Source organism: Malaya genurostris, chromosome 2, assembly GCF_030247185.1.
Source record: "Malaya genurostris strain Urasoe2022 chromosome 2, Malgen_1.1, whole genome shotgun sequence".
NCBI classification, from domain to species: domain Eukaryota; kingdom Metazoa; phylum Arthropoda; class Insecta; order Diptera; family Culicidae; genus Malaya; species Malaya genurostris.
In genome coordinates this window covers 240,268,292-240,295,978 of record NC_080571.1, presented here as the reverse complement: position 1 = coordinate 240,295,978, position 27,687 = coordinate 240,268,292, and the positions used below count along the sequence as shown (strand labels likewise).

General features: G+C 36.7%; 1 protein-coding gene across 8 annotated transcripts in view; it reads right to left on the bottom strand.

Moving 5' to 3' along the window:
• The window catches only part of LOC131428303 (uncharacterized), a 128,306-nt gene that overhangs the window by 9,991 nt on the left and 90,628 nt on the right, over positions 1-27,687 (bottom strand). For 4 of the 8 annotated variants that reach the window (XM_058592146.1, XM_058592148.1, XM_058592145.1 and 1 more), the window contains 2 exons: positions 13,973-14,386; positions 9,273-9,384 (listed from right to left, as the gene is read on the bottom strand). In XM_058592146.1, the coding sequence (XP_058448129.1) occupies positions 9,273-9,384; positions 13,973-14,386 (526 nt within the window). The remainder of the gene's footprint in view (positions 1-9,272; positions 9,385-13,972; positions 14,387-27,687) is intronic. The other 4 variants (XM_058592149.1, XM_058592150.1, XM_058592152.1 and 1 more) reach the window with 2 other exon arrangements.

Below are 27,687 nucleotides of genomic sequence, written 5' to 3'. Positions count from 1 at the left end.
ATCAGATTTATAATTTTCCGAAACAAATGCTGAACATGGCCCCTTCAGGTCACAGTGTTAGATGAAGTTCCTGAATTCGAATCAAAAACTGTAGATTTTTGCTTGGAAAACAGGGTGACCTTGACAGACTGACTAAAATCATCGTCAACTGTGATTTCGATAGTCCCACGACAAAAGGGCCTAACTGCAAATGAGAGCCTCTCTTTGTTTACTTTATCTTTTAATTATTACGAAGCCATTATTGCAAATTCTTTAAAGTTTCCAATATAAATCGAAAGCTTGTAGTTTTACCTTGAAAGTTTTGCGAAGAGTAAAGCGTCAAATATAAAATCTGTTCGGTAAATCGTAAAAGAAAAAGTAAACAAAGAGAAACTGTCATTTGCAGTTAGGCCCTTTTGTCGTGGGACGGTCGATTTGTATTGTGAAAGTGACTGTCAAATGAGACTCGATAGTTCTATGACCAAGTCGAAGTGTACTCAGTCAAAGACAGACGACTCTTTTTGTTTGCTCTTCCATTCTCCTATTACCTGTTGAATTACGAAAAACGAAGAGAGTACTAACATAAACATAACTCGAGAAAGTTCATTGTTCTTTGCAAAAAGTCATCGGACTTGAGCTTTATTGGAGTAAATGAATATATTTCAGTATTAATGCTGTTCGATTATTATTTAGTCACATCGTAATCAAGCAGTGACAGGAGAAATGAAGACAATATCAATTGTTTCAATGAGCGCTCTGACGAGTAAAATATCAAGAGAATTTTAGGTTTCACATACCGGCTCTCAGACACTCAATATAGAGCCTGATTGACAGCTGTCCAGTGACATACGCTATCCAATCTTTATCGTACAATGTTGCTGGTTGATAGTGACAGCTAGTCAGCTCTGATCACGATGCCTGCTATCCGGTCAATCGTATGTATGTCACCTATGACAGTCATGAACCCGCACCGGCATGAATGTAACGGAAACTGTCTTGCTTGTATTGAGCGATGAATGTAGAGAAAGAATGATCGTCAACAGGTTGGACTTTATTTTGGTTTTTGGAGCTTACTGATGTCGTTTTCGCTTGAGAAAACTAAAACTCTGTATAAAATGTTCAAAACGACGTATGTAACAATGAGAGATTCTCTTTGTTTACTTTCTCTTTTGATTAGCACTCTTAGCAATCCTTCTCTCCAATTATTTACCGATAATAATAACTAAAGCTATCATCTTTTGATCTGCTCTGGAGAAACTACCGAAAAAAGCAGGCATATTTCGCAATAATAGAAAGAGAAAGTAAACAAAGAGAATCTCTCATTGTTACATACGTCGTTTTGAACATTTTATACATATTTTTATTTATGGTTAGACTTATGCACTATAGAACATACCAGGGAAAAACTAAATGGAGTTTGTTTCTTCAAAACTTTCATAAAACCGGTCAAATAGGCAACAAATCTATTAACTCTTCACTATTCAATAGACTGAAAAGGAAAGCTAACAGAGGCCAAACAATCTAAAACAATAGTTATCAAATTAAAAAAAAATCAAATATAGACAAGTGAAACAATAAATCCCGGGACAGATGAATAAATAGCATTGTCGACAAAAATTCCGTATTATTTTTCATTGGCACCAACCTGCAAAAGGTACCGATCATAACTTCATGATATATAAACGATTGGCTCACGAGTTACAATGATTTTAGTGATACTAATCATGAATTTTTCAATACAATGGATTAGTAACAATTTCGTGTGTTGATTTATTATTTCGTTTTGAGGGATAAAAACCCTATTTGTAATCCACCTAGTGGTGTGTTATTGTCTTTTCCTTTATAAACATTTTTACCTATCTTTATTGAATGATTTTTGACTAGAATTCTAAATTCATTCAGATTGATTCGAGTAGTTCATAAAAGCATGATTCAGCGCTTACGTCCAATATTAGGCAATATTTCTCAAACCAAATGTATCAAGAAATTGATTTGAAGGTTTAGTCAGTTGTACGATTATATCTCCGGGTCCAAAAGAGATAACCATTCGATCTTCGAGCTCGATTCACCACCCACTGTTAGTCTCGAACAAGCCAAAAATTATAGGAATCTGTTCATCCATATCCGATAAATTTGAGCAGCAATTGGTCTAGTCGTTTACGTTACTTATACCATCATCATCCTCTTTCTTGTTTACGTCCGTATCCATCATACGACGAACGGATACTTTCGAACGAATACGAATAAACCATTCTTGTTTTCATTCGAATGAATTCGAATCCAGCTCGTTTGCCACAAAATAATTCCATATCAGTAAACTTCTTCAACTAAATGCTAAGCCATGATGAAATCACTCCAATTCTTGTGATTAACATCACGATACGTGTATTCGAACATCATTCGTACGAACGAAAAGTTCCATTCTCGATGCGAATCAACCGTTCGAATACATTGAAAACAGTTTAACCGATTCCCAACAGCTTTCCTTTCGAATGTGAAGGAGATTTGCAAGCAAATGCTAAATTTGATTTTTGAATAAAACTTTTAGAAAACATAGCAGTCACAGTAAAATGCCTGTTTTTTTTTCTGGCGATCCTTCGCATATATGAGCGGTTCCAAGTAAAAACTTGGAACGCATTAAAATTTATCATATCTATTAGATACTTTATAGAAAATACGCCATGGAAAGACATACTTTATTTTATATTAAATGCATAATTTTACAAATGTAATAAATGTGTAGACTTTCGAAAGTATGACAAAATAGCAAAAAAATGCAACATATTTTTCACAGAACGAAGTTTAATTTTAAAATTCCATTTACTTCTTCGATGCTTGGAATCTTCCTGAAAAACTACCTACTTTTGCACAGGAATCACGTTCGTACACATTCGAGTGAAAACAAGAATGGCTTTAACGATTTATTAATTTTTAGTTTGACGTAAAGCCGCCATGACTATGTTCAGTTTTTGCAATGACTGAGCGGAAATATATATTGGAGAAGCCAAGTGAAAGAAAAACTAACAGAAAAGATGAATTTTTGGAAAAAGATACGCTCAGAGACAGGACTCGAACCTGCGTTCTTATGCATTCCGTGCATACGCGCTACCATTTCGCCACTAAGAAGGTGACAAGCGATTATAAATACACTCTCCTACTCAATGCTTGATCGGAAAAATAGGTATAAAGCGAGAGGACTAGTGTTTGATGAACAGAGAAGATGTTTGGATGTGAGATATCGGTCGGGTGAGACGGCCAGGATGTAGACCATGTTCGATGTACGTTGCTACTGTGTCTGTTTCGAGTTTTGCAGTGGCTAAAACAAGATTAAAGTGGCGAAATGGTAGCGCGTATGCACGGAATGCATAAGAACGCAGGTTCGAGTCCTGTCTCTGAGCGTATCTTTTTCCAAAAATTCATCTTTTCTGTTAGTTTTTCTTTCACTTGGCTTCTCCAATATATATTTCCGCTCAGTCATTGCAAAAACTGAAGAATGGCTTGTTCGCATTCGTTCGAAAGTATGTGCTCGTCGAACAGTCGATACGGACGTAAACAAGCATGATGATACAAAATTAGCGTAAAAACAAATCAAATAACAAATGATATCAAACATTTTCCATTACAACTTAACTATATTCTCCCTTCGAAACTTTGGGGGAGACCTGGGCTGCACAGGACACGGAGTTAAACCAGACAGCTTAAATATCTTATAAACATGGAGTTATTTAGATCCATGGATTGACTTTGTAAACGCGCTTTTATGTGAAAAACAGACGTCAGTTTCACGAAAGGTTGAGATTTGGCACCCCCTTGTATTCATTCTTAATTTTTGTGTAAAGCTCTGTTGTACAGGGTGATTTTTTAAGAGCTTGGGAACTTTTTTAAACAATAAAACGCATAAAATTTGCAAAATCTCATCGGTTCTTTATTTTAAACGTTAGATTGGTACATGACATTTACTTTTTGAAGATAATTTCATTTAAATGTTGACCGCGGCTGCGTCTTAGGTGGTCCATTCGGAAAATCCGCTTTTTTATCGACAAATTTTGTCCAGCGATGAGGCTCATTTCTGGTTGAATGGCTACGTAAATAAGCAAAATTGCCGCATTTGGAGTGAAGAGCAACCAGAAGCCGTTCAAGAACTGCCCATGCATCCCGAAAAATGCACTGTTTGGTGTGGTTTGTACGCTGGTGGAATCATTGGACCGTATTTTTTCAAAGATGCTGTTGGACGCAACGTTACAGTGAATGGCGATCGCTATCGTTCGATGCTAACAAACTTTTTGTTGCCAAAAATGGAAGAACTGAACTTGGTTGACATGTGGTTTCAACAAGATGGCGCTACATGCCACACAGCTCGCGATTCTATGGCCATTTTGAGGGAAAACTTCGGAGAACAATTCATCTCAAGAAATGGACCGGTAAGTTGGCCACCAAGATCATGCGATTTGACGCCTTTAGACTATTTTTTGTGGGGCTACGTCAAGTCTAAAGTCTACAGAAATAAGCCAGTAACTATTCCAGCTTTGGAAGACAACATTTCCGAAGAAATTCGGGCTATTCCGGCCGAAATGCTCGAAAAAGTTGCCCAAAATTGGACTTTCCGAATGGACCACCTAAGACGCAGCCGCGGTCAACATTTAAATGAAATTATCTTCAAAAAGTAAATGTCATGTACCAATCTAACGTTTAAAATAAAGAACCGATGAGATTTTGCAAATTTTATGCGTTTTATTGTTTAAAAAAGTTCTCAAGCTCTTAAAAAATCACCCTTTATAATTTGCCCCATAACGAGTTCAGTTCTGCTCCGCGGTTCCAGAAATTTTGGATTTTGGGTTGGTCACTTCTGCGCGACTTGGCGCAAATGAAAGGTCTCTTGGTCCCTTAACCTACTATTCCATTTCATCCAGATCAAACTTACGTTCGAAAGTAACGGGGTAATATGTGAAAAAAGTTATGAAAAAAGTAAACTCGATTTCCTCAGAGATCACTTAACCGATTTTTTAAACTAGGATTCAAATGAAAGGCCCTATAGTTCCATAGACTGCTATTGATTTTTTCTCCGAATCTGACTTCCGGTTCCGAAGTTACTAGGTAATTAAAGAAGTAAACTCAGTTTTCGCAGAGTCCTCTCGACCTATTTTCACATGCTAAAACTCAAATGGAAAGGTTCAAATCTCCTCAGGAATCATATTCAATTTTGTCCGGATTGAACTAATTTCAATTTCTAAAGCATGTTTCTTTGCATGAGTCGAATAATTTCATCAGTTGAGTATGTCTGTTTAGTTGATGTCTAAACACATTGATTTTAGATATACTGGATCTTAGTTGGTAATACGATCTCATAAGTTTATGCCGAATTTTGCTCGAATCCGGTTTCGATTTATAGGTAATGTCGATAGCTGGCCTAACAAACCAATTTCAGCTATACCGGGTCCCAGCTTCCGGTTCCACCTCATATATTTTCAAGATGGTTTAATCAATTATTTCAAACCTAAACTCAAATGAAATAGCTTACTAATGAATTTTAGTCCAAATCCAATCTTCGGTTCCGGAACTATTGGGTGAAGTGTGCTTAAAATCCCATTCCGTTATTTAGAGTGACGATGCAAAAAATGGAAAAAATATTCTAAATTTGACTCAGAATCTTTACATCTTTCGCTACACGTTTGACAACAACCTGACTGGTAGCGAAACGAAAACGAATCTCGGGAATCACCTAGAAGAACGTGAAGGTGAAGCAAGTATTTCAGAAGAAACCAGTTCTTTCGGCACGTCCTGTGACTGAAAAGATGAAAATTTGTCCCACTTTTGTGCCTACTTTCAAGCACCGGCTATGTATGAAGTCGTTCAAGATGAAAACTGTACTGAACCGTATTGATTAACAGAATGTGACGGTTAAAAACGATGAAACTTATGTGCTGGAATACTTTATGCAGCTTCTCGGCTTATTTTTTATACTGCCATGCAACGGAACGCGTAGAGGGAGACATTCCAGGACGAAGAAAAAGATCAAGTTGCCGAAAAAATATTTGGTTTGGCAGGCAATATGCAACCAGTGGTCGAGCAAGCCAAAGCTTCATCACTACCGGAACGGTGGACAAGGAAATATACCGTGAAGAATGTCTAAATACGTGATTGTTACCATTCATACGTAGCCGTGACGCTCCTTCGCTATTCTGGCCTGATTCGGTATCTCGTCACTACACCAAAGATGTTTCAAAATGGTATCAAGCAAATGGGGCTCATTTGGTATCGAAGGAGGTCTGTCGTGAGAGCGATTCGTGCGAAGAGAATGTTATTCTCTCGCACCAGCTTCTTTCAACACAAGCACGCACTCAAAGTCAGTCTAATGGACACTGAGAAGAAGTGTGCTTTTCTCTTTGTGTGGAGCACACCAAATGTATCCGCAGCGTAGAATTGAAACCTACGCCCTGGTGTATCACTCTAGTGAAATGCCATCTCTGCATTACTAGGTTGGTTTTTGAACACTTATCAGTTGAAAAGGAAAGTCAAGAGACGTTTGTTAATTTTGCTCGTTCAGGAAGGCTTAACATCTAGCATAAGATACCCACTTTTGCAAAAAATAAAATCAAGTATTATTTGAATGAAAATGGTAGTCAAAAGAAATCAAAAATTGTAAGATTTCATCATATTCAAAAGGGGCTAAACGGTTGTCGAACAGTTTGATTTGATTATATTTGGAGAAAAACACGTAAATAATATGTAATTAACCCAGACAAACGCAATTGGTTTGACTAGTCATTACAGTTTTTTTTTCAAATTGCACGAGACTTCTAATTACACAAAACTACTCATCTAAACATATCCCATATAATGAAAAAAAATTATTGTGTCTGGATATTTATTGTTAATTATATGTTTTATTTATTGCTTCAATCGATTGATATACTATTCGAACACATAGTTGACTTTTATTTTCAACAAAATCAACAAGAAACTCACTGCATTTCTTGTGTGTACGTTTGTATGTTCATATACTGTTCAATAATGAACATTGTTGTGGTATCTTACATTCAGGCACTTGAGAAAAGTCTCTTGGTTAATACAATATATCATTTAGATGTAACAAAACTCATGTTCAGACGATGTCGTGTGAGCGGGAAAACCGTTTTATAATTAATTATCATGTTTTTTTTTATAGTCTCATTTACATGACACATAACATAAATGTCATTCAATTGCCACCTAAAATTTTAAACATGAAACAATTTTGGTAAAATGAAGAGGATTTTTGTTTGGTGCTTTGTTGTCTTTGTTCTCAGCCAACTGATAGCATTCGAAAACGAAGGTTAGTTGAATCACTTGTATTTTAGTTTGTAATCCGGAGGTTGTCCGTGCAGGGAAAAACCAGCGATCACAGACGTCTAAAATATAAGTTGTTTTTCTGAATTTTATTGGTTAGAATTTGTCACTACTAATCGATTGTTGTTTTAATTAAACGGTCATTTTTTATTTATCGCGCTAGCAACTTAGCAATGACACCCAGCTGGCAGCTTAGCAGACATGCATCACAAACGAGTAATGAAACGTTACAGTTGAGCAATGACATACACCCTTGGGGGAAAATGAAACCTTTCAATGAGGTGTCACTCGTGCAACTGAGCAATGACACATTCCCAGCAAAGTTCCCTGTATGCATGAAGGCAAAAAATGTGGCAGTTGTTTTAAACTGTTTTAAACAATTATTTGGTTATTTGTACTTAAGACGCCGATTGTAATAAATATTTTTCTAGTCTTTTCAGATCGCAGCTAATCATTCACCGCACGAACAACGAAATTTTGTTTAAGTAGCTGCTTACAGCTTTATCGCTAAACTCACAGATGATATAGAAATGCAACAATAGATTACAATTACCAAGAGGGAAATCACCAGCAAAATGTTCACAAAGCATTTACAAAATTTTCCTCTACTTGCAAAATGGGTCGCTGGAAGATCTTTTTTGATTCCGTTTTCAAGAATGTTACTGATATGCCTAATGCTGCAGATGTATTTTCAAGAAACCACAAATACTATCACTTTACTTTGGCAGTAATTTTTTAGCGTTAAATGTTTTTAATTACATTGACATGAACTGTCCGAAAATACATTACTCGCAGATGAAATTCAAACATTTATACTGTAGGAATATCAATTTAATGGATGGAAAACTTGTTTTAAAAATAAACCCTTATATTCTTCTGCATACTTTCACTTACATAAAATGGCCACTACATAACTGACATAAATGACGCTCATTCGCCATTGAAAATTTTCAATATGAAACGTTTCTGTTGAAATGAACATGATTTTTGTTCTACGTTTTGATGTCTTCGTTCTCCGCCAAGTGACAGCATTTGAACACAGTAATTTCGTTTACCTGAATGGTTATGACAAAATCAACAGATATGTTAGTTATATCAATAACATTTTAGTTGAAACAACAATTGCAATATTGTAATTTTGTGATCCGGGGCTTCACCGTCTCCGTTTGATGACGATCATTTTTTCGCTATATTTTTTTACCCGACCCAAGCAGGACAATCACCGCTACAGTCATGCCGGCGTTGGTTCACGACTGTCAAAGGTGACATTCATCTCTGTGGAACACTCGACGTTCTTGTATGACAGCCCTGATAGAAGACAACGTGAAATTTTCCATGCACACGGAATTAAAAAAACACTCGACAATTTATTCGATTAACAATCAGGATTCAAATTAAAGCATGTACGTTTAAAACTTTAACTGATTCCTTATTGTAACTAAAAAAGAGGGTTCCAAATAGTTTATCCACAACCCGATAGTATTTAATTTCTTCTGTTCCTTTGTCTATGATGCCAAGAAACAAACAAACAAGGAATACTATTAAGACATGAACCCGCTAAAAAAATAATGAGTCAGCAGATGCGAATCTTAGTAAGCATTAGTAGTAATAGTTAAAACTTTTCTGCTCAATCCACCCTCAACCACTGGTCCTCGTAGTCCAACCAATCACACTTCATTCCTAGGAATCTCGTCACTTAACAGTCATCATATCATAGTCGAATGCCAATATTGGTCAGTTCCCTTCAACGTGGGCGTTCGAATTCTCATCGGTTCACCATTGTACCTATATGTGTAAGCTCGTAAATATATATATGTATGAACTGTGCTCGCGTTTGTGTTTGTGTGTGTGTGTTGACGGTTCACGGTAACTGGCGAATGTTCGTAACTAATTTGGTACTCTCCAATGTATTTTGAGTTGTTATCAACTTCGACCTCGCATCTGCGGTGGCCATCTTGTTACATTACCTCGATGAGCCTATTCGAATGTAGGCTTGCCACGGAAACGATCCGAATCCGGCATCGTCACCGCCGACAATCCGTCGCTGAGCTGTCTGCTTCGCTAGCGAAATACCACAGCCTGAAATGGGGTAGAAGAAGAAGAAAAAAGAGTAGATCGGAATTTGTTAGTGATTATTTAAAAACAAAACGTTTAGATTTTAATTTTATAAACAATCTGGTTTTGTTTTTGTATTGTTTACGCACAAGCAATCAAGCAGATATTCAGCGGAGGATACAGAAAGCAAAAGTGGCAATGGTGTTAGTAAAGCACGAAATGAAAAGCGACGAAATGTTTTGTGGTGAGCGGACTGAGCATGCAGAAAAATTGTGTTACATTGTCGAAATTAGAAAGAAAAATCAGCTAAAGTCAATTTGGTTGATGTTTATTGATTGATAAGTAATCGAAATGTCAAAATGGGAAGGAACAGTTGACGGAAATGATCTTAGTACTAGCCACTAGAACTAGAACACGATATCTTAAAATAGATACAATAAATTATTTACTTACATATATTCCTTAGCAAATCTAGTACATACCGCATACTACCGATAAGTTACTCCTTGTAGATTCAAAATTATTTGCTGATAATCGAACAATTACTAACAACTACTAACAGTGAGAAACCAAATTGACTTAGAGCTAATCTGTACTTTCTAGGGGGTGCAGATTTCTGGCATCAATCAACAAATCTTCCAAATTAGCGTTAGCTGTAAAACTGAGAGCTTCGAGTATTAGTCGGGATGTCGAACGGTAACGGGTTTAGTAGTACGCTAGCACGGATTTGCTGTTATGTTGGAGACAGTGTTTTTTAGAAAGTGTGTAATGAGAGTAACAGGTTTTGAACTGTTTTGAGTCGGTAATAAAGCAAGTTTACTTGTTACTGCAGTTCAAATTAATGCTTGGAATGATTCTTGATGCACGTCGTTGCGTTGTATTAAAGGCTAATTCTGAAGTTTTATCTCTTTTTCCCAGTTACAAAAAGGCTTTTAAAACTACAACGAATTAGGATTAATTCGTCAAATTCTTAGTTGCTTCGGGTAAGTCTGAACAAATTTTAACAGATATAATATTAAACAGATCATCAGCATGACGCCTACAAGGTTCTCGCCAAAGTCTTCTACCAATAGTTAAGGAATTTTTAGGGTCGTACCAAGCAGAATTTGCTGACACTACAGATCACATAACGTTTGCATTATTAAAACGAACAAAAGTTGTCGATTTTTGATGGGTTTACCTTCACTCGCACTGACAAAACTACCCACGCAGCATCAACCATAGTAACCCATGAGTCAGCAGACAAAATTTGACAGCTCTATAAGTCGAGCTCTAACCGTGATGGCAAAAACAGTGAACCAACTCCGTTCAGAAGTGTACCCCGCCTTGCTTGAAGGCACCTTGTCAGAACAACGAAAGAAAGCCCGAGGAAATAACGCTTAAATTTTCAGCAGAATGAGATAACCATAAGAAATCTAAAAGATTAGTTGAGATTTTTAGAAGCAATGAAATTTTTAGAAGCAATGAGAAAAACTCATCATGTTTGCTTGCGTTTTTTTACCACGGACGATGGTTTTAAGGTGGTCTTAGACAAGCCGTTAAATTGGACGAGTATGAAAGGTAAACCATGATGGAAAATGGATCATTCATAGACGGGACTGGAAGTCGTGGTGAAGGCCTTCAACTAGTTGCACCAAAAGCAGACCATATGCGTGGTGTAGAGCATCATTAGGATTGGATTCTGGAACTGAATTCTAAATTGAATTTTGAAACTGAACTCAGAACCTAGATGCTGGCTCACTCGAAAACTGAACTTAATTTAAGTTTAAGGTTTTAGTTCCAGAATACATACTCAGAAATTTGAAATTGAATCTTTGAAACTCAATTTAAATTCTAGAAATAGAAACTGAATTCTTGACTGGTGTCTTAATTTAAGTTGAAATTTTGTATCCAAAAAAAGTACGGGTGTGTAATGTCACAGTCATAACTGGATGTCGTGAATACGAATATAACTGAAACGCTTTTCCTTACTTCCGAATATCAATTAATTGATAACTTGTATTAATTATGCCAGCTTTCCCCTTTTCACTACTAGAATTTGAACCGATACACCTAAACTGAGTCGGCACTATGCATGTTATATAGTAAATTAATATAAAGTTCCTACAACAACTACGAACTCCAATTGGTTGAAAAAATAATCGTATATAGTACAGTAAACTAAAATTTCGCATAGTTCTTTGGGAATATGTTAATGGTTCTAAAAAGAACCAACCCAAAGAATTCAGAAATTAGGTACAGGACCTGAGTTCAAGAACTACATTCAGAACTTAGAACAGGCTCAGAATTCAATTGCAGCTTAGTTTTTGAACTAGTTTCGAAACTGTATTCAGTTCCAGAATCCAGTTCCAACATGCAGGTTCTGTCTGAATTCTATAACCTGTATTCCGGAACTAAGCTCCTGAAACATAATTTTGAAACAAAATTCTCCTCCCGACGATTGAAGTCCAAATAAAAGCACTTTGAGGCTTTATACCACGCAAAAGGTCTGCTTTCATTGCCGACTGCTCCACCTGATGACCGAAGTCCAAATGAGAGCACGACCTGAGCGTTCGAGGCTTTATACTTGGTTTGTTCTTACTGATGTTGGCGGGAGAACCTCACCTCGACATCCATTTCCTTCTGAAGCACTAGAAGAAATGAACGATTTTCAATCAAAGTTTACCTTTTATACTCGTCCAGTAGATAATCGGAACTGATATGTGCTTCACCACCTCAAAACCGTCGTCCGGGTGTTATCATATTTCCAATAGCTTGCAGAAAAAATTATGTTGTTTGGTTTAAGTACATCAAGAGATATTCGCGATAAAGTTCTGCCCATTCTTGTACAGGATAAATTTTGAAAAGGTTCCCCATGGTAAAGTAAGTCGAATTCACGACAAAACTGTGTTTTGACAAACTCTTTTAATTTATAATATGACGAATTTCGTACAGCAGAAATTATTCATTTATTGTTTCTCTTTTTTACATATCAGTATAATTTACATTTTAAGTGATACAATTATCAATTTTTCATCTTTGATTACTGTTTTGTTTGTGTAGTATGATTTTTGCATATAGCCAATTTGAGCTATTGAACAACATTTGTTGTGATTGTTTGTTGAATTTCGTACCAACTCGATTTGTAGTTCTAAAAAGTCACTTGCCATACTTTGTTTTTTTTTCTAAAAATGGCCCAGACTGTCTTTCCAAAAGGGTTAACAACATTTTTAACCTTTTTTAAGTCCTATAAAAAGTGATGTACTAGTTATTTTCACAAAATCAGTCAAATTTTTCAATAAAAATATTGTAAAAAAATCATACACTGAAAAAAATTACCATCTTCAGAACATTCTGTCATTAGAGCACTATTTGTTTTGTTTACACTTAGTTGAAAATTCTACCTCAACAAATAAAAATGGAATTGAATAGTGAATATTTTTGTGAAATGATTTATTACGATTATCGTCGTGGATTATCAACACAAGAGTGCTTCAGCCAACTTAGTACGATTTTTGGAGAATTCAATCGTGGTCTTAGCTCGTTTGCCGATGAATTCAAAGAAGGTCGTCCAAAATCAGTTGTTTTGCCAGAAAATATCGATGCTGTGAAAACTGTGACAATGGAAGATTGCCATGTGACGTACCGGGAAATGCAGGCAATTTTGGTCAGAAATTTTTCGTGAAATAAGGAGAACAAACGCATAACGCAAAAAATATTTTCCATCACGATAGTGCAAGCTCTCACACATCGCAGCAACCAAACATTTGAGCACTCGAAACGTCGAATTGATGGGCCACCCGCCTTACAGTCCGCACTTGGCACCTAACGGCTATTTTGAAAACAAAATCGTTTCCGTTTAAATATAATACTGCTTTCATTTTTAGGATTAATACAAAAGTAACAACCCTCGGATTATGAGCTGCTGCAACAAACTCAATTATTATTCATTTTTCGATTCTTTTCACTTACGCAACTAAGAATGGCATTAAACCCTACTGTATTCATTCATCAGTCAAACAGAAACCAATAGTAATTGTTATTATGGTTAACACAAGAATCCAACGTAGTTCCCTTTTATCAATATTGCGACTAGTGTTAATCACATTGAATCATCATGCATTTCACTAATCGGGTGCAACATATAGTCGTTGAAGTAAACGTTAAACTTGCCTTATTACCAACAAACCTACTGACAATTTCAATTGTAGTTCTTTCGGTAACTTTCTTTTTTCTGTTTGCAGTATATTCTCGCCGATCTGTGACCGGAGCATTGTTTGTACCATTGCGAAGTCTAGTGTTTTTTCAAAGCATAATTGCTCATACAGCAATGGTTCAAAAGCCCCCAAAAAAAAACGAATTGAAAAGGAAAAAAAATGTTCACCAGGATAGTAACAGAAAAAAAGGTGTAGGAGAGTGATAGAAAAAAAAGTATAACAAAAACTGTAGAACATATCAAAAGAAGACAGATCTGATTTCAACTCAAATTGCTGTGTGGTCGTGTGTACTGCCAAAAAATTGTGTTGGTGTGTGTGTGGGGTGTGTGGATGTGAGTGATTGTGATTATTATTATTGTTTTTTTTTCATTCAGTTTTTTTTTCTTAGCCAAACTTGCAACAACTTGCGCACTCACTGGGATCATTCTCAACCGGACCGTAATCGTAATTTGGAAGATTTGTTAGATCGATCGTGTTGCCGGTGCCGATGCCGATGTTGGCCGACTTGGCCGTCCGATGGCAGCAACCCTTCAGCAGTCCACCGCAGGTACCCTGGAGCAGCCCGCCGGACATCCAGCACAGCAGGAAGAACTCGCAGTTACCGCCCTCGTCCTGGCACTGCAGCTCCGATCGGACCCCGATCCGAAAACCACCGTCACCACCGACTGATGTTTGATGAGATGCTTTAATAGTTGATGATGCACCGGGAGGCGGATAGACGCGGGTTCGCCCTTTGGCACTCACTGTGGGTGGGCTTGCTACAACTACTACCGGGTGGGGACCAAGGTAACGGGTTGGGATAGAACGGGGTCTAGATACTGAGATGGCAACTAAAAATGCAGATCATGAAATTTTGTACAACACAGGATTATATGGGGATGGTGAAAGAAAGTGTAACTTTTATTTGTGGTAATTTTATCTTCGTTTGTTCAAATTCATTCCGATTGATGTTTGACGACAGATTGGTTTTATAAACATTCAAAAATAAAATGAAGCTTGATGAAATTATATACAAAAAATTGGCAACCAAATGTATTACATGTATTATTTTGCAGTTGGACGGCGCCTGTAAAAATGAACAGCAAAGCTACTAATGATAGACTTAGAGCAGGATATTTAATAACGAAATGAAAGGAATTGTTTCATAAGAGGATATTCTAATAAAAATTACAAAGATCTGGTAAAAGAATTGCGATGTATGTCTATTTATGCATTATTAAATTTGTTTGTTGGTTTCATAGCATTAAAAAAATGAAGCAAGGTGAAATTATATACAAGAAATTTGCAACTAAACTTTTCAATATGGATTATTTTATGTTTGACTAAGTGGATGAAAATCAATGAATATTTCAAAACTAATTTAGGGCAACCGTGCCCCTGCGTTGTACATTAAATGAAAAGATGAGAAGATAATTTGAGCATTCGATTTTATGCGTGTTTGTAACCGAAGTATTGAGAGCGGTAAAACTTCATTTCAATCGAATATTATTGAATGAAAATGAAATTTATGGCCGTTGACTGTCGTCATATCCCTTCTCATTCATTTTAATTTTGTTTGCCGAAGCTCCCAGAATTTATCGTCACTTGAAGTCTTGCTTGCTCAGTTTGTAGTGCCAAGTGGTCTACCTGTTTCATTATCTTATTCGTCTTCACTGCGGGTAGTGACCAAGTGCGAATGAATAGGAATAAACATCAACTCGATGACACAAAACTCTCTCCGATCATAATGATAAATAGAGGGTGGCGGTTCTTATATGAGTTTTCAATTATCACCAGCAAATTGAAATCGATAATTTCGACTGTTTGAAATGTATTGAGATGTGTTTCGAAATATTAAAAATGAAAACTGAAAGAGGGAACAATTAATTCATATTTATTTTGTAATTTATATTTATATCCATTAGCTTGACCCAATTCGAATGTTTACATGAACCTCACTTGAAGGCCGCTTTCTCATTGAATTGTAATAGATATTTTGTTACTTCTAGAGAGAAACTGAAGGACGGGATGATGCCTCTTCACTGCGACAGCGAAGTTAGTGTATTAGAATGTGAAGTTTACTGCAGTAGAGTGATCGTCAGTGTTTGCACATATTCGATTTCAATTGAATTGAATGAAGTTTTACAGCACTGATTGACATTACAAATTAGTTCGGTCCGATTTCAAAAGATGGCTCTGACTGTTATGAATATCGAACAGCAACAGCTGATGTCGATAGTTTCAAGAGGTAAGACATCTGTCATTAATATTTGGTTCATATTGCTTCGAGTTATTTTTAAACAACCTTGTTTTTCACTGTATTGTAATTATATGCAATTTTGTATTAACTAAACAGCATTTGAGAGGAGTTTTAGTTTTCTGCTTTAAATGGAAGAACATTTCGAAGACAAACAATTGCAGACATTACTCGATGAAGATCCGAGTCAAACTCAAAAGAATCTTGCAGAATCATTGGAATTGATTCAACAAACAGATTCTGTACAATTGAAATCCATGGGCATAATTAAAAAATAAGGCAGTTGGGTGCCTTATGAATTGAAACCGAGAGGCATTGAAAGGCGATTTAGGTCTTGCGACCAAGTGATTCGAAGGCAACAAAGAATTACTGGCACAGGTCCAAGTAAATATCATGACGCTGAAACTGCTACCGTATTACTGAACATCAGTGCTTGGAAAACGAATGAACCGAATTAGAGTGAATATCCTTCATACGCTTCTTGGTTCATGAATGTACTAACAACTGAACCATTCATCATCCACTTCTGGTCTGATGGATTTGGTTCACATTTGTTTGTGTTTGTGAACTAACGCACTACTGGACGTGGAAGGTGAGCGTATAGAAGTGGTATTAGTTGCCACATTACAAGGCAAGCTACGAGCGAATATCGTTCGTTCTGCATCGTAAGCAGCCACGGCTTGGAGAACGAATGAACCTCAATATGAAAAGCTCTTTTTGCCTTTCTCATATAGAAAGGTTATGCAATCACTGTGCAAACCGACTTTTGAACCGAGGCCCGGAGGGCCGAGTGTCATATACCATTCGACTCAGTTCGTCGAGTACGCAAAATGTCTGTGTGTGTATGTGCGTATGTGTGTATGTAACGTTTTTTTTGCACTAACTTTTCCCAGAGATGGCTGAACCTACTTTCACAAACTTAGATTCAAATGAAAGGTGCATGTGGTCCCATGCGTAATCCCTGAATTTCATGCGGAACCGATTTTCGGATCCGAAAATATAGGGTAAAGTGTGTTAAAAATTGTATACCATCACTGAAAATGGGGAAAAACCTTGAAAAAAATTTCTAAACCGACCTGAAATCTTTTCTGATTGATAGTTTTCATCAGTAGGCGGTCAAACAAACCGATTTCGGTTATTCTTTCAAGAATCGCAGATAATTATTTTGAAGAATACCACAGTATTATATATGATAGTATGATTGATATGAGAAAGGCATCATTACACCACTAGGTGGATTAAAACAGGTTTTTGTTTCCCTTTCACATTCGGTGTATATTGATCAAACTTCGCATTCGCACTATTGTTTGAGCTTTAATAGTATCAGGATTGTTGTGATGGCTATGGCTACAAAAAGCAAAAAATCGTTCCTCAAAGGGACCAACATTGAAGCAAAAAGTGCTAAGTATGATAAGAGAGCCAATGAGAGATTATAAATATTAATACTGTTAATTGTTCATACGGCAGATACATTATTTTTAATTCTGATTCATGAATATCCACCAGTGCTAGCACACGCATTGAAGCAAACCGTATTGCGCAACATTATCGATCAAGCTTATCATCTTCCGAAATGAGAGAAATATGCTTCAGTGCAGTGCCCATTAATTACGAAACTTTCCTTATTCCGTACACTTGAAGGAACACAAGCTCTAACTGACTCAAAAACATGAATTATAGCTACTGGTAGTGAAAGATGACGTGGAAAGTCTATTCCACAGCAGCGTGAAACCTTCTAAATTTAATTTTTTTATGCTTAAATACTTTAACGATATAAATTATTTTTACATTCAAATTCAACAGTATTCTTTGATGATGAATGGTTCACCAGCGATAGTGTGCTTGAATCACTTATACTACCGATGAATTATTTGAACGAATTGCCTATATTTGAGAGAAAAGAGAATACTGCATACTCTTTTTCAGAAAGGTTCAATAGTATTAAACGTAAGACGGCACGCTCGTCAGCAAGCATGTATGGAATGGTTAGTTCTCCAATCTGTTCGCTCGTGTATAGTTCCTGCATCGAAGCCGGTAACTCAGTCTGTTGGTATGAGTGCTGTAGCTGCGCTGAACCGTTTTGTTGCAAGTCCCTTGCATTGATGAATGAATGATGAAAGCTCTGCTGAACATGGATTCGTAATATGGAAAGTGCAGGTCCGGTTCTAGTTTCAGATTCAGAACTCCTAGGTCGAGGATCTGGACCAGTACACCCAAACCTCCGTTTACGAACACTTTTTATACGTTACCTCTTTTTACGTACCTCTTTTTACGAACCAAATCCCAAATAACGTAAACTTTTTTTACGAACCTACTTCGTAAAAAGAGGTTTTGTCATTCATCGAAAGCGATTTCCATGGAAACTACTACAATATGGGTATTTTTGGAACGGGTTTAAAGAGTAGATTCCGGAAAATGATGTTTGAGGTATTTTGGAAATCCAAGATGGCGACTTCCGGTTGATCGATATTCTTCGAAAACCCTTGCAAAATGGGTATTTTCGGAACGGAATTGATGAGTAGATGTCGGAAAATGATGTTTGAAGTGGTTCTGAAATCCAAGATGGCGACTTCCGGTTTATCGATATTCCTTGAAATCCCTTGCAATATGGGTATTTTCGGAATGGAATTGATGAGTGGATGTCGGAAAATGATCTTTGAAGTGGTTCTGAAATCCAAGATGGCGACTTCTGGTTTGTTGATATTTCTTGAGAACCCATACAATATAGGCAATTTCGGAAGGAAATTGATAAGTAGATGTCCGAAAACTATGTTTGAGGTAGTTTTGAAATCCAAGATTGCGACTTCCGATTTGTTGATATTCCTTGAAAACCCTTACAATATGGATATTTTCGGAACGGTATAGTGTTTTAAAGGAATACCAAGTTAAAGAAAATGGCAAAAACTTTCAAAAGATACTAAAAAACCGGAAGTCACTGTTTCGCATTTCAAAACCACCTCAAATATAATTTTCCGACGTCTACTTTTAAATCTCTTTCCGAAAGTACCCATATTGTAAGGGGTTTCAAGGAATATCAACAAATCGGAAGTCGCCATCTTAAATTTCAGAACCACTTCAAACATCGTTTTCCGACATCTTCTCATCAATTCTGTTCCGAAGACACCCATATTGTAAGGATTTTCAAGAAATATCAATCGACCGGAAGTCACCATATTGGATGTCAGAACCACCTCAAACATCGTTTTCTGATATCTACGCATCAATCCCGTTCCGAAAATATCCATATTGTAAGGGTTTTCAAGGAATATCAACAAACCAAAAGTAGCCATCTTAAATTTCAAAACTACCTCAAACATCGTTTTCTGACATCTACTCATCCATCCGGTTCCGAAAATACCCATATTGTAAGGGTTTTCAAGAAATATCAAGAAACCGGAAGTCGCCATCTTGGATTTCAGAGCTATATCAAACATCATTTTCTGATATCTACTCATTAACTCCGTTCCGAAAATACCCATATTGTAAGGGTTTTCAAGAAATATCAACAAACCGGAAGTAGCTATCTTGAATTTCAAAACGACCTCAAACATCGTTTTCTGACATCTACTCATCCATCCGGTTCCGAAAATACCCATATTGTAAGGGTTTTCAAGAAATATCAAGAAACCGGAAGTCGCCATCTTGGATTTCAGAGCTATATCAAACATCATTTTCTGATATCTACTCATTAACTCCGTTCCGAAAATACCCATATTGTAAGGGTTTTCAAGAAATATCAACAAACCGGAAGTAGCTATCTTGAATTTCAAAACGACCTCAAACATCATTTTCTGACATCTACTCATCAATCCCGTTCCGAAAATACCCATATTGTAAGGGTTTTCGAGGAATATCAACAAACCGGAAATCGCCATCTTGAATTTCAAGACTACCTCAAACATCTTTTTCTGACATCTACTTATCAATTCCGTTCCGAAAATACCTATATTGTATGGGTTTTCAAGGAATATCAACAAATCTTGGATCGCCATCTTGGATTTTGAAACGAGCCCAAACATCATTTTCTTGCACTTACTCTTCACATCCGTTCCGAAAATAAACATATGATGCGCGGTTTCCACAATAATCACACAAAACCTTTTTTACGAAGTAAATTCCAAATAACGTAAACTTTTTTTACGAACTACCTCTTTTTACGAACCCCCGTTTAGTTCGTAAATGGAGGTTTCGGTGTAATATGATAGGAGCGAGTCCACAACCAGGATCGAGACCTGGATCAGTAATATGTTGAAACTAGGTTCATTTGCAGATCCAAATTAAAGTCCAATCCATAAGCGGAACCAGACCCTGAATTCAAAATTCAGACTTCCGAGCCTAAATTCTGGAACTGGCTCCTGGGCACGAGTTTAGGATTTGATTCTGAAGCTGAATTCTAGAAGTGAATCCTGGAACTGAATTGAGTTTTAGAACTGAATTTTGAACTAAATAAATTTCCAGATCTGGATCCTGGGACTAAATTCTGAACATAAATATAAGAGTTGAATTTTGGAATTAAATTCTGGGCTTGGATTCTGGAATTCTACACTGAACCTGGCTTCTGGATCTGAATTCTGAAACAGAATTTTGGAATTTAATTTGGGAACTGTAACTTTGTCACTGAGTACTGGATCCGAATTCGCGGAAATGATCAAAACTGTCGACGGGCTAGAGCAAAACAATACAATTTTAAAACTGGATTCTGTACCTTAGAAATTGGACACTATAACTATGTTCACGTCAAAATAGCCGAGAAGAAAAAAGGGGAAAGTTTTCAAATTAGAATCAACCAGACCTTCACCTTCACTAAATTGATTATTTTCAATTCCGATTTGCATATTCCAACCGATAAGTAATTCTAATCGTTCATAGGTAACATTTGGAGCCATTGGAAGGGCTGATTATGCATAATGTTCCCCATCGTTGTCCATTTTTACCTTTTTTTTATATATATATATATATATATATATATATATATATATATATATATATATATATATATATATATATATATATATATATATATATATATATATATATATATATATATATATATATATATATATATATATATATATATATATATATAAATATAGGTACAGAATTCGCTCAAAGTTTAGAAAAATTTGCCGAGGCCCGGAGGGCCGAGTGTTATAAACCAATCGATTCAGCTCGGCGAACATAGTAAATGTCTGTGTGTGTGTGTGTGTGTGTGTGTGTGTGTGTGTGTGTGTGTGTGTGTGTGTGTGTGTGTGTGTGTGTGTGTGTGTGTGTGTGTGTGTGTGTGTGTGTGTGTGTGTGTGTGTGTGTGTGTGTGTGTGTGTGTGTGTGTGTGTGTGTGTGTGTGTGTGTGTGTGTGTGTGTGTGTGTGCTGTCAACTAAGAGGTCGAGATCTCAGATATGGCTGGACCGATTTTGATCAAACTAGTCGCAAATGGAAGGTCTCCCCGTCACCCAGAACGCTATTAAATGGTTTGAGATCGGATGTTTACTTTTTGAGTTATACGAAGTTTTATGTCAAAATTTTCAGTTTTTTGATAGTATCTGTCTTAATTGACCTTGAAAACAGAATATATTTTCAGACTTAGATTCCGCACGGTAATACCTATCGAACAAGCCATAGATTGTTAATATCCGTCCATTTTTAACGGAGATATCGAAATTTTTGTGTAAGCGACTTTTTCCCCTATTCCAGCAGTAGAAGTTTTGAGCGCTGTCTGGCAAAGAAATGCTTGGGAGCAACATAAAACACGATTTTTTATACTGTCACATACATTTGTTTCTAAGTACCCAAAAGACTGTTTACAGCATGATTTTTTGCCTCGAACCGATTTTAGCACGGTTCGTTTTTGGCAACATAATTGTTCGAATATGACATAAATAAACTAGATGATGGCAGCATTTTCGAGTTGGTAACATTTCCATAATTATATTGATTTAAACTACTTACAGCAATAAATGCTGAAAGAACATAACACCCATATACCATTCGAATCAGTTCGTCGAGATCAGCAAATGCGTGTGTGATAAATAATTTCACTCAATTTTTTCGAAGATGACTCAACCGTTTTCTACAAACTCAGATTTATATGAAGAATCGTATGCTCCCAAACAAGGTACCTGAATTACGTTTGGTTCCGACCTCTGGTTCCGGAGCTACAGAAGGACGTATGAAACGAAATTAAAATTGTGTAACTCATTTTACTCGTAAATGGCTGAACCGTTTTAAGATTCAAATGAAGTCTAAGAATTATCTAAGATTCAAATGAAAAGTCTTTAAATTCTATAAGACATCTTGCTTTTCAGTCAGATCCAACTTCCGGTTTCGGGGATACAGGGTGATTAGTATAAAACTGTCTATTTCACATAAATTAATCAGGTTTATCGGGTTTGCAGATTTGGATAGTCGATAACCAAATAAACTTATTTCATCTATGGTTGTTTCGTTTCGGAAGGTACCCAAAAATTTAATTCGCACTACGATTCCTCAAAGATGTCTACAATCATTTTCAAACATTTTGAAACAAATGTAAACTATACAGCTACTCAGGTGAATTTGTCTGACTTCGGCTACACCGAATTTCGAATTCCGGTTCCAGTATCGAATCGTTTCTCAAAGCGAAATCATTTTCTCAAAAAAAGCCAAATCGAATTTCAAACACAAAAATTCAAAGGAAAATAAATCCAATTTTATCCAATTCTGACTTCCGATTCTGGAATTGTAGGAGGATGAATTTTTAAAATTTTAAGCGATATAGAAGATGACAATCCCGAAAAGCTTCGAAGTTGGACTCAAAAATATTCCGACTGCCGAGTTTAGCACTAAGCAGTTCAATTTGAACTGTTCTGCACTGATGAGTCAAAGACGAAACGTAAAAAGTATTCAAAAATATTTCAATTTATTCGTCATGTGGTCATACGAATCGGTTTGGATTATGCTGGTTCCTGAAAACCGGCTCTGGAAGTACCTTAAATTACCGTAAACTCTAAAGTGGAAATTACTTCGACATATCATGGAATGTTTAATCGATTGTTACACTTTTAGATTCAAATTCGATCCGATTTGCAGTTTCGACATTACAGAGTAATGAGTGATTAAAATCGCAAATTGCCACTTAAAACGACGGACATTAGAATAATGTCATGAAAACTGAAACACCGAAGAATATTCATGCAAAAAACACATGCGGATTGATAAAAAAGGTATCATCTCACTGCTAAGTGGATTAAGCATGTTTTTTAGATAACATTTGTTGTATCACACCACAATTATATTGTCACTTATCATTTTTGTCAGTCAGGAACTGGAACTGAAATGAAGAACTAAAGTCTGAACAAGGGACTGGCTCCGAATTGCAAAATTCAGGTGCGAAATCCGAATCAATTCAAATCCAGCTAATAAAATTTATTCTAAACTTTTGGAAGTGAACTAATTTTCAAAACTCAAGTTTCGAATTTAATTCAAGAAATGAATTCTTCACTTGCGATTTTAATTCCAGCATGCTGGTTCAGAAATCTGAACCTGAATTCTGGGAATGAATTCTGAAACTGAATTTAGGAAATAAATTCTGAAATTGAATTCAGTAGAAGTGGGCCGGACTTCATGTTTCCAAGGTGACGGAGGATCTACCTGAACCTATAAACATACCTATAAACATAATACGACGGTCAAGTTCTGCGTCAGAAATCTGTACCGCAATCGGTTGGTACAGACAAAACGCATCGTAATGGACGACGAGACGTACATTAAAGTGAACATCTAGCAAATCCTCAGTTTGAAGTTTTTCGTCGTCGTTTACCCCGCCTGGATGTTCCGGCGATGTTTCGAAAGAAGAAAGTTGATTATTTTGCCTAGAAGTGACTTGGTGTGAATTCAGCAAGCCGTACATATCGAAGGCCAATTATATAAAGAATAATTCTTGCAGAAATGCTTCTTAGGGTTTCACGAAAGTGACACCCTGTTTTGGCCGGATCTGGCATCGTGCCGTTACGCGAAATCGATAAAGGAGTGGTACGAAGCCAACGATGTTGTTTTCGTATCGAGGGTTGCAAATCAGTCAAACTAACCAAAACGCTGTTGTTCGCCCAACAGAAAAATTTGGGCGATTGTGAAGGGAAATCATAACTTTGCAAAACCATTCCCGGAGAGATTTAAAAATGTCCTTAAAAATGGAGCTGTAGAAGCTTCAATCAGACTACATTGCATAAAAACAAACAAATTGTTCGTTATTTTACAGTAGTTACGTGAATCACCTTACACGAAGTAAACTAATCCGTATACGGCTAACTAACGAAGCGGCTCTAGCGGCGAACTGTCTCAACCTATCCACGCATTTATCACCTAACTGTTAAAAATATATCAACTTCCTTGTGCCGATTTCCTCTGCAAAATTATGCAATGTTTGGAATCTATGCGGGAGGAAAGGCGAAAAAAAAACAAAATTTACTGTTGGGAGCTGCATTTAATTAACTCACTTTTTAACACCATCATCATCCTTTCTCCGTCACTCCGTCACGTCACTCTCACCCCACACCTCTGGGCCGATCTGTGCCACCGATATATTAACTCATAATGATCGATCTCGAGAAAGGGGGTCATAAAAAGAAAAAGGAGAATAATTTTGTAACGACTGCCGGGGTCCGCTTCAGCGGTAATAAATAAATCTCCAACAACAGCAACAGCAGCCATTCAGTCAACACACACACGTTTAAAAGCAAACAGAAAAAAAAGCTCTTGCTGTCGCGGGCTTCAGGGTATTCGACGACTCGATCCGGTATCCCCGTTATCACATATTACGTAAAGGCTCTTTCGTCGTTCGTACCCGCCAGGGAAGTGTGATGGGACTGGCGACTACCGCAATCTACCAGGGAACTCTCACTTTCCGTTGGCCTTTAACCGATGTGTATTTCGTTTTTCTTCCTCTCGGCCAGCCCCGCTGAAATGAATGGATGGGAAGAATGCCGGTGACCATCCTCGTTTCCTTTCTCGGAACGGTTTGGCTGGGGTCGGGAGAGAATATCTACGGAACAACTTGTCGAACGAACGATCGCATCATAAACCTGTTTTTTTGCTGAGTCCGTTGCATGTCAGACGCGGGCGGGGAAGGAGGACCGAGCGCTGCACATTACTAGTTAAACGTGCTAAACGATCATGCAATCAACCCAAAGTGGCACCGGTCCGTAAAAGGTTTTCCCCCGGCGCGGGATGGTGATCAGCAACATTTCACTATCGCACTGGATCGTGTTCCTACGTCTCATGTTGCGCTGCGGTCGCTGGATATGACGTAAACTATTGCCCGGACAGGTTTCGACCCTTGACAAGCAAGTGGCCATGCAGGCCACCTAACGCCGATAGACTCTTCCGTGGCCCGAATGAGCCGGTGAACTGGAGGTACCTGCGTACCGCTGCGGAACAAGGGCGCCTTTTTCGATTACGAAATAATTTGCATAAGCTTTGAGGCTGCACTCGTTTGACAGTAGATGAAAGTAGGATAGGATTGGTGTTGTGATCCTTTCACCTTATTGCACCTTTTGTGCAGATATTTGAAAGTAAGTTTGACATACACAAGTGAGAATGGTTTACTTTCCTTAACAATCATGATTGACAGAAGGGAAAGATTTTCAAACTTTCTGGACATTTAGACTTTGTCTTAAGATGTCACATTACTTACTTTATTTTTTCCGAAATTGATCTAGACTGTCTTTTAAAAAGGGCTAAACCTTTTAACAAAATTTGTAATTGGTTGACGAATAAAAAAAGTTTACAGTTTCTTTTTATCGAAAACAAAACTAAACTGAAACTCATTATCATCCAAGAGTTCAATGAATCTCAATTTGAAAGAAGATTTCACAGAATACTGGTTGCAGGATATTTGCAAAAAGTATCAGTAATCGACAAGAATTTTTTTTAGTAAAAACACTTTTTTTCCTTAAACAGCTCGCCTTACAATACATGGACGATTGGAACAAAGTGTCGTTGAATTAGAAAATTGTGTTCTCATTTTGTACATTGACTTTATATTTTGAAAACCGGTTTTTCAGTGTGAGATTGACTAGACGAATCGTATTTAAAGTTGGTACCATATTGACTTCATCACAAAAAACCACTTTGCTCACTTTATTTTTTCCAAAATTTTATTTGAGAGGTCTAGACATTTTTATACTTAAATACTGTAAATTACTATTCTATCTTACGCTGAAAAAATTCAACCTTATAAATTTTTTTGTAAGCAGTCACAGTGGCAGCTATCCTTGCTTCCGTTCTACATTGGACCCTTGATAAGATTTGCTTCTATGAGCTTCTTTTTTTAAATCAACACACAGACGTTCCTAGGCTATGGTGCCCACTTGGTCACTGTTTTTTTTTGTGCTGATTCAAATAGATTGTATAAAATTGTCTTTATAATGTGTGGTTGTGTTTCATAGTTTAGTTGTTGTTTTTGTAATGACAATGGTCGTAGATCTGGTTTTGTGATAATGTAAATTGTTGTATGTGGTTCTTGTAATGGTCTCTATGGAATGTAGTGGTAATAATTGCAACAGTAATGTAATAATGTAATAATGGTAATAGTAATAAAAATAATAATAATCTTTTAAATGGGTTTACCTGTTGGGTACTTGATGTATTTTTTTTTACATACTTATCTATATTCTTGCATTATATGTTCGTTTCTTTTTTTATATTTCTGGTATTTTGAATCATTCTTCATCTTTTTTTCTTTCTTCTTCTTCCTTCTTTTCCAAGTTCAAGAGCTTTTCTTAGTTCGATTTTCCAGTTTTCTCAGTGTGAATTAATTTCATACGGAATAGAAATGTTGAGTTAGTAATTATTTACACATGCAATTTACACATACTCACACACATACATACATACATACATGTACTCCACAAGCAAACATTGTAACATTGAGCTACTGTTTCTATTCTAATATATTCTGACTAGGGTTAATGTCCCAATAATCATCTCATTAGTACAGTAACCTTGTTATTTTAGCGATTACTCGATTTTCTTCGGATTTGTGAAGCACTACCTTCGGATTTGTGAAGCACTACCGCAGAAAAAGTAGTTCGAAAATTGCTCAATACTGTTGTTATAGCGACGCGAAGACTTGAAGCGAATGCTCCTAATCTCATCTTACTTTTGAAGTCAATCTATCGAACAGAGACAACAGATCTCACTCTAACTAATGGTTTCCGTATATGAGATGATTAATGGAGCTGAGATAAATGAGGGTACCGTTAACCTACTTCTATCTCTACTATTGATCTATCGTTAGTCCTGAGCTGAAACGGTGGCCTTTATAACCGTTCTTGCATACACTTTCTCTTACACTTCACTCACAGATCATCTCACCCATCAGGTCTCACATGAAAACGACACAACCTCACAAAATGAACTGAATGAACATCGTTTGACAGCTATCAGTGGTTTGCTCATTTGTTCTGTCTGTGTTATTTTACTCTATTCTACATTATTCTATCTCATTCCACAGTATGGTACACAAATCACCAATAAACGTCAAAGATGAACTGCATTTACCGTTCGTTTGATGTCATCGTGTGAAACCCAATGGGGATACGTTCACTTCATTCAATTTCCATGTCACACTGATAATAAGGTCATATGAAAATGAAACATAAAACAGAGCTCAGTTAAGCCGGATGTTTGGAGCGTAATACAATCAACATCTTATTCAAGTCGTTCCGTGTTTCATTCATTAAATTCAATAATTAAGCTAAAGCGGTAACATATTTCCATATTAAATTTTAGCTGTAATTGATTGTATCTGATGATGTTTTCAATACCGTCAAGCCCACCAACCACGGGAGGGAAAAAATCAACCTTATAAATTTGAAATCAAATTACAAGAAAAATCACCATTCCTTATTTGAATGATG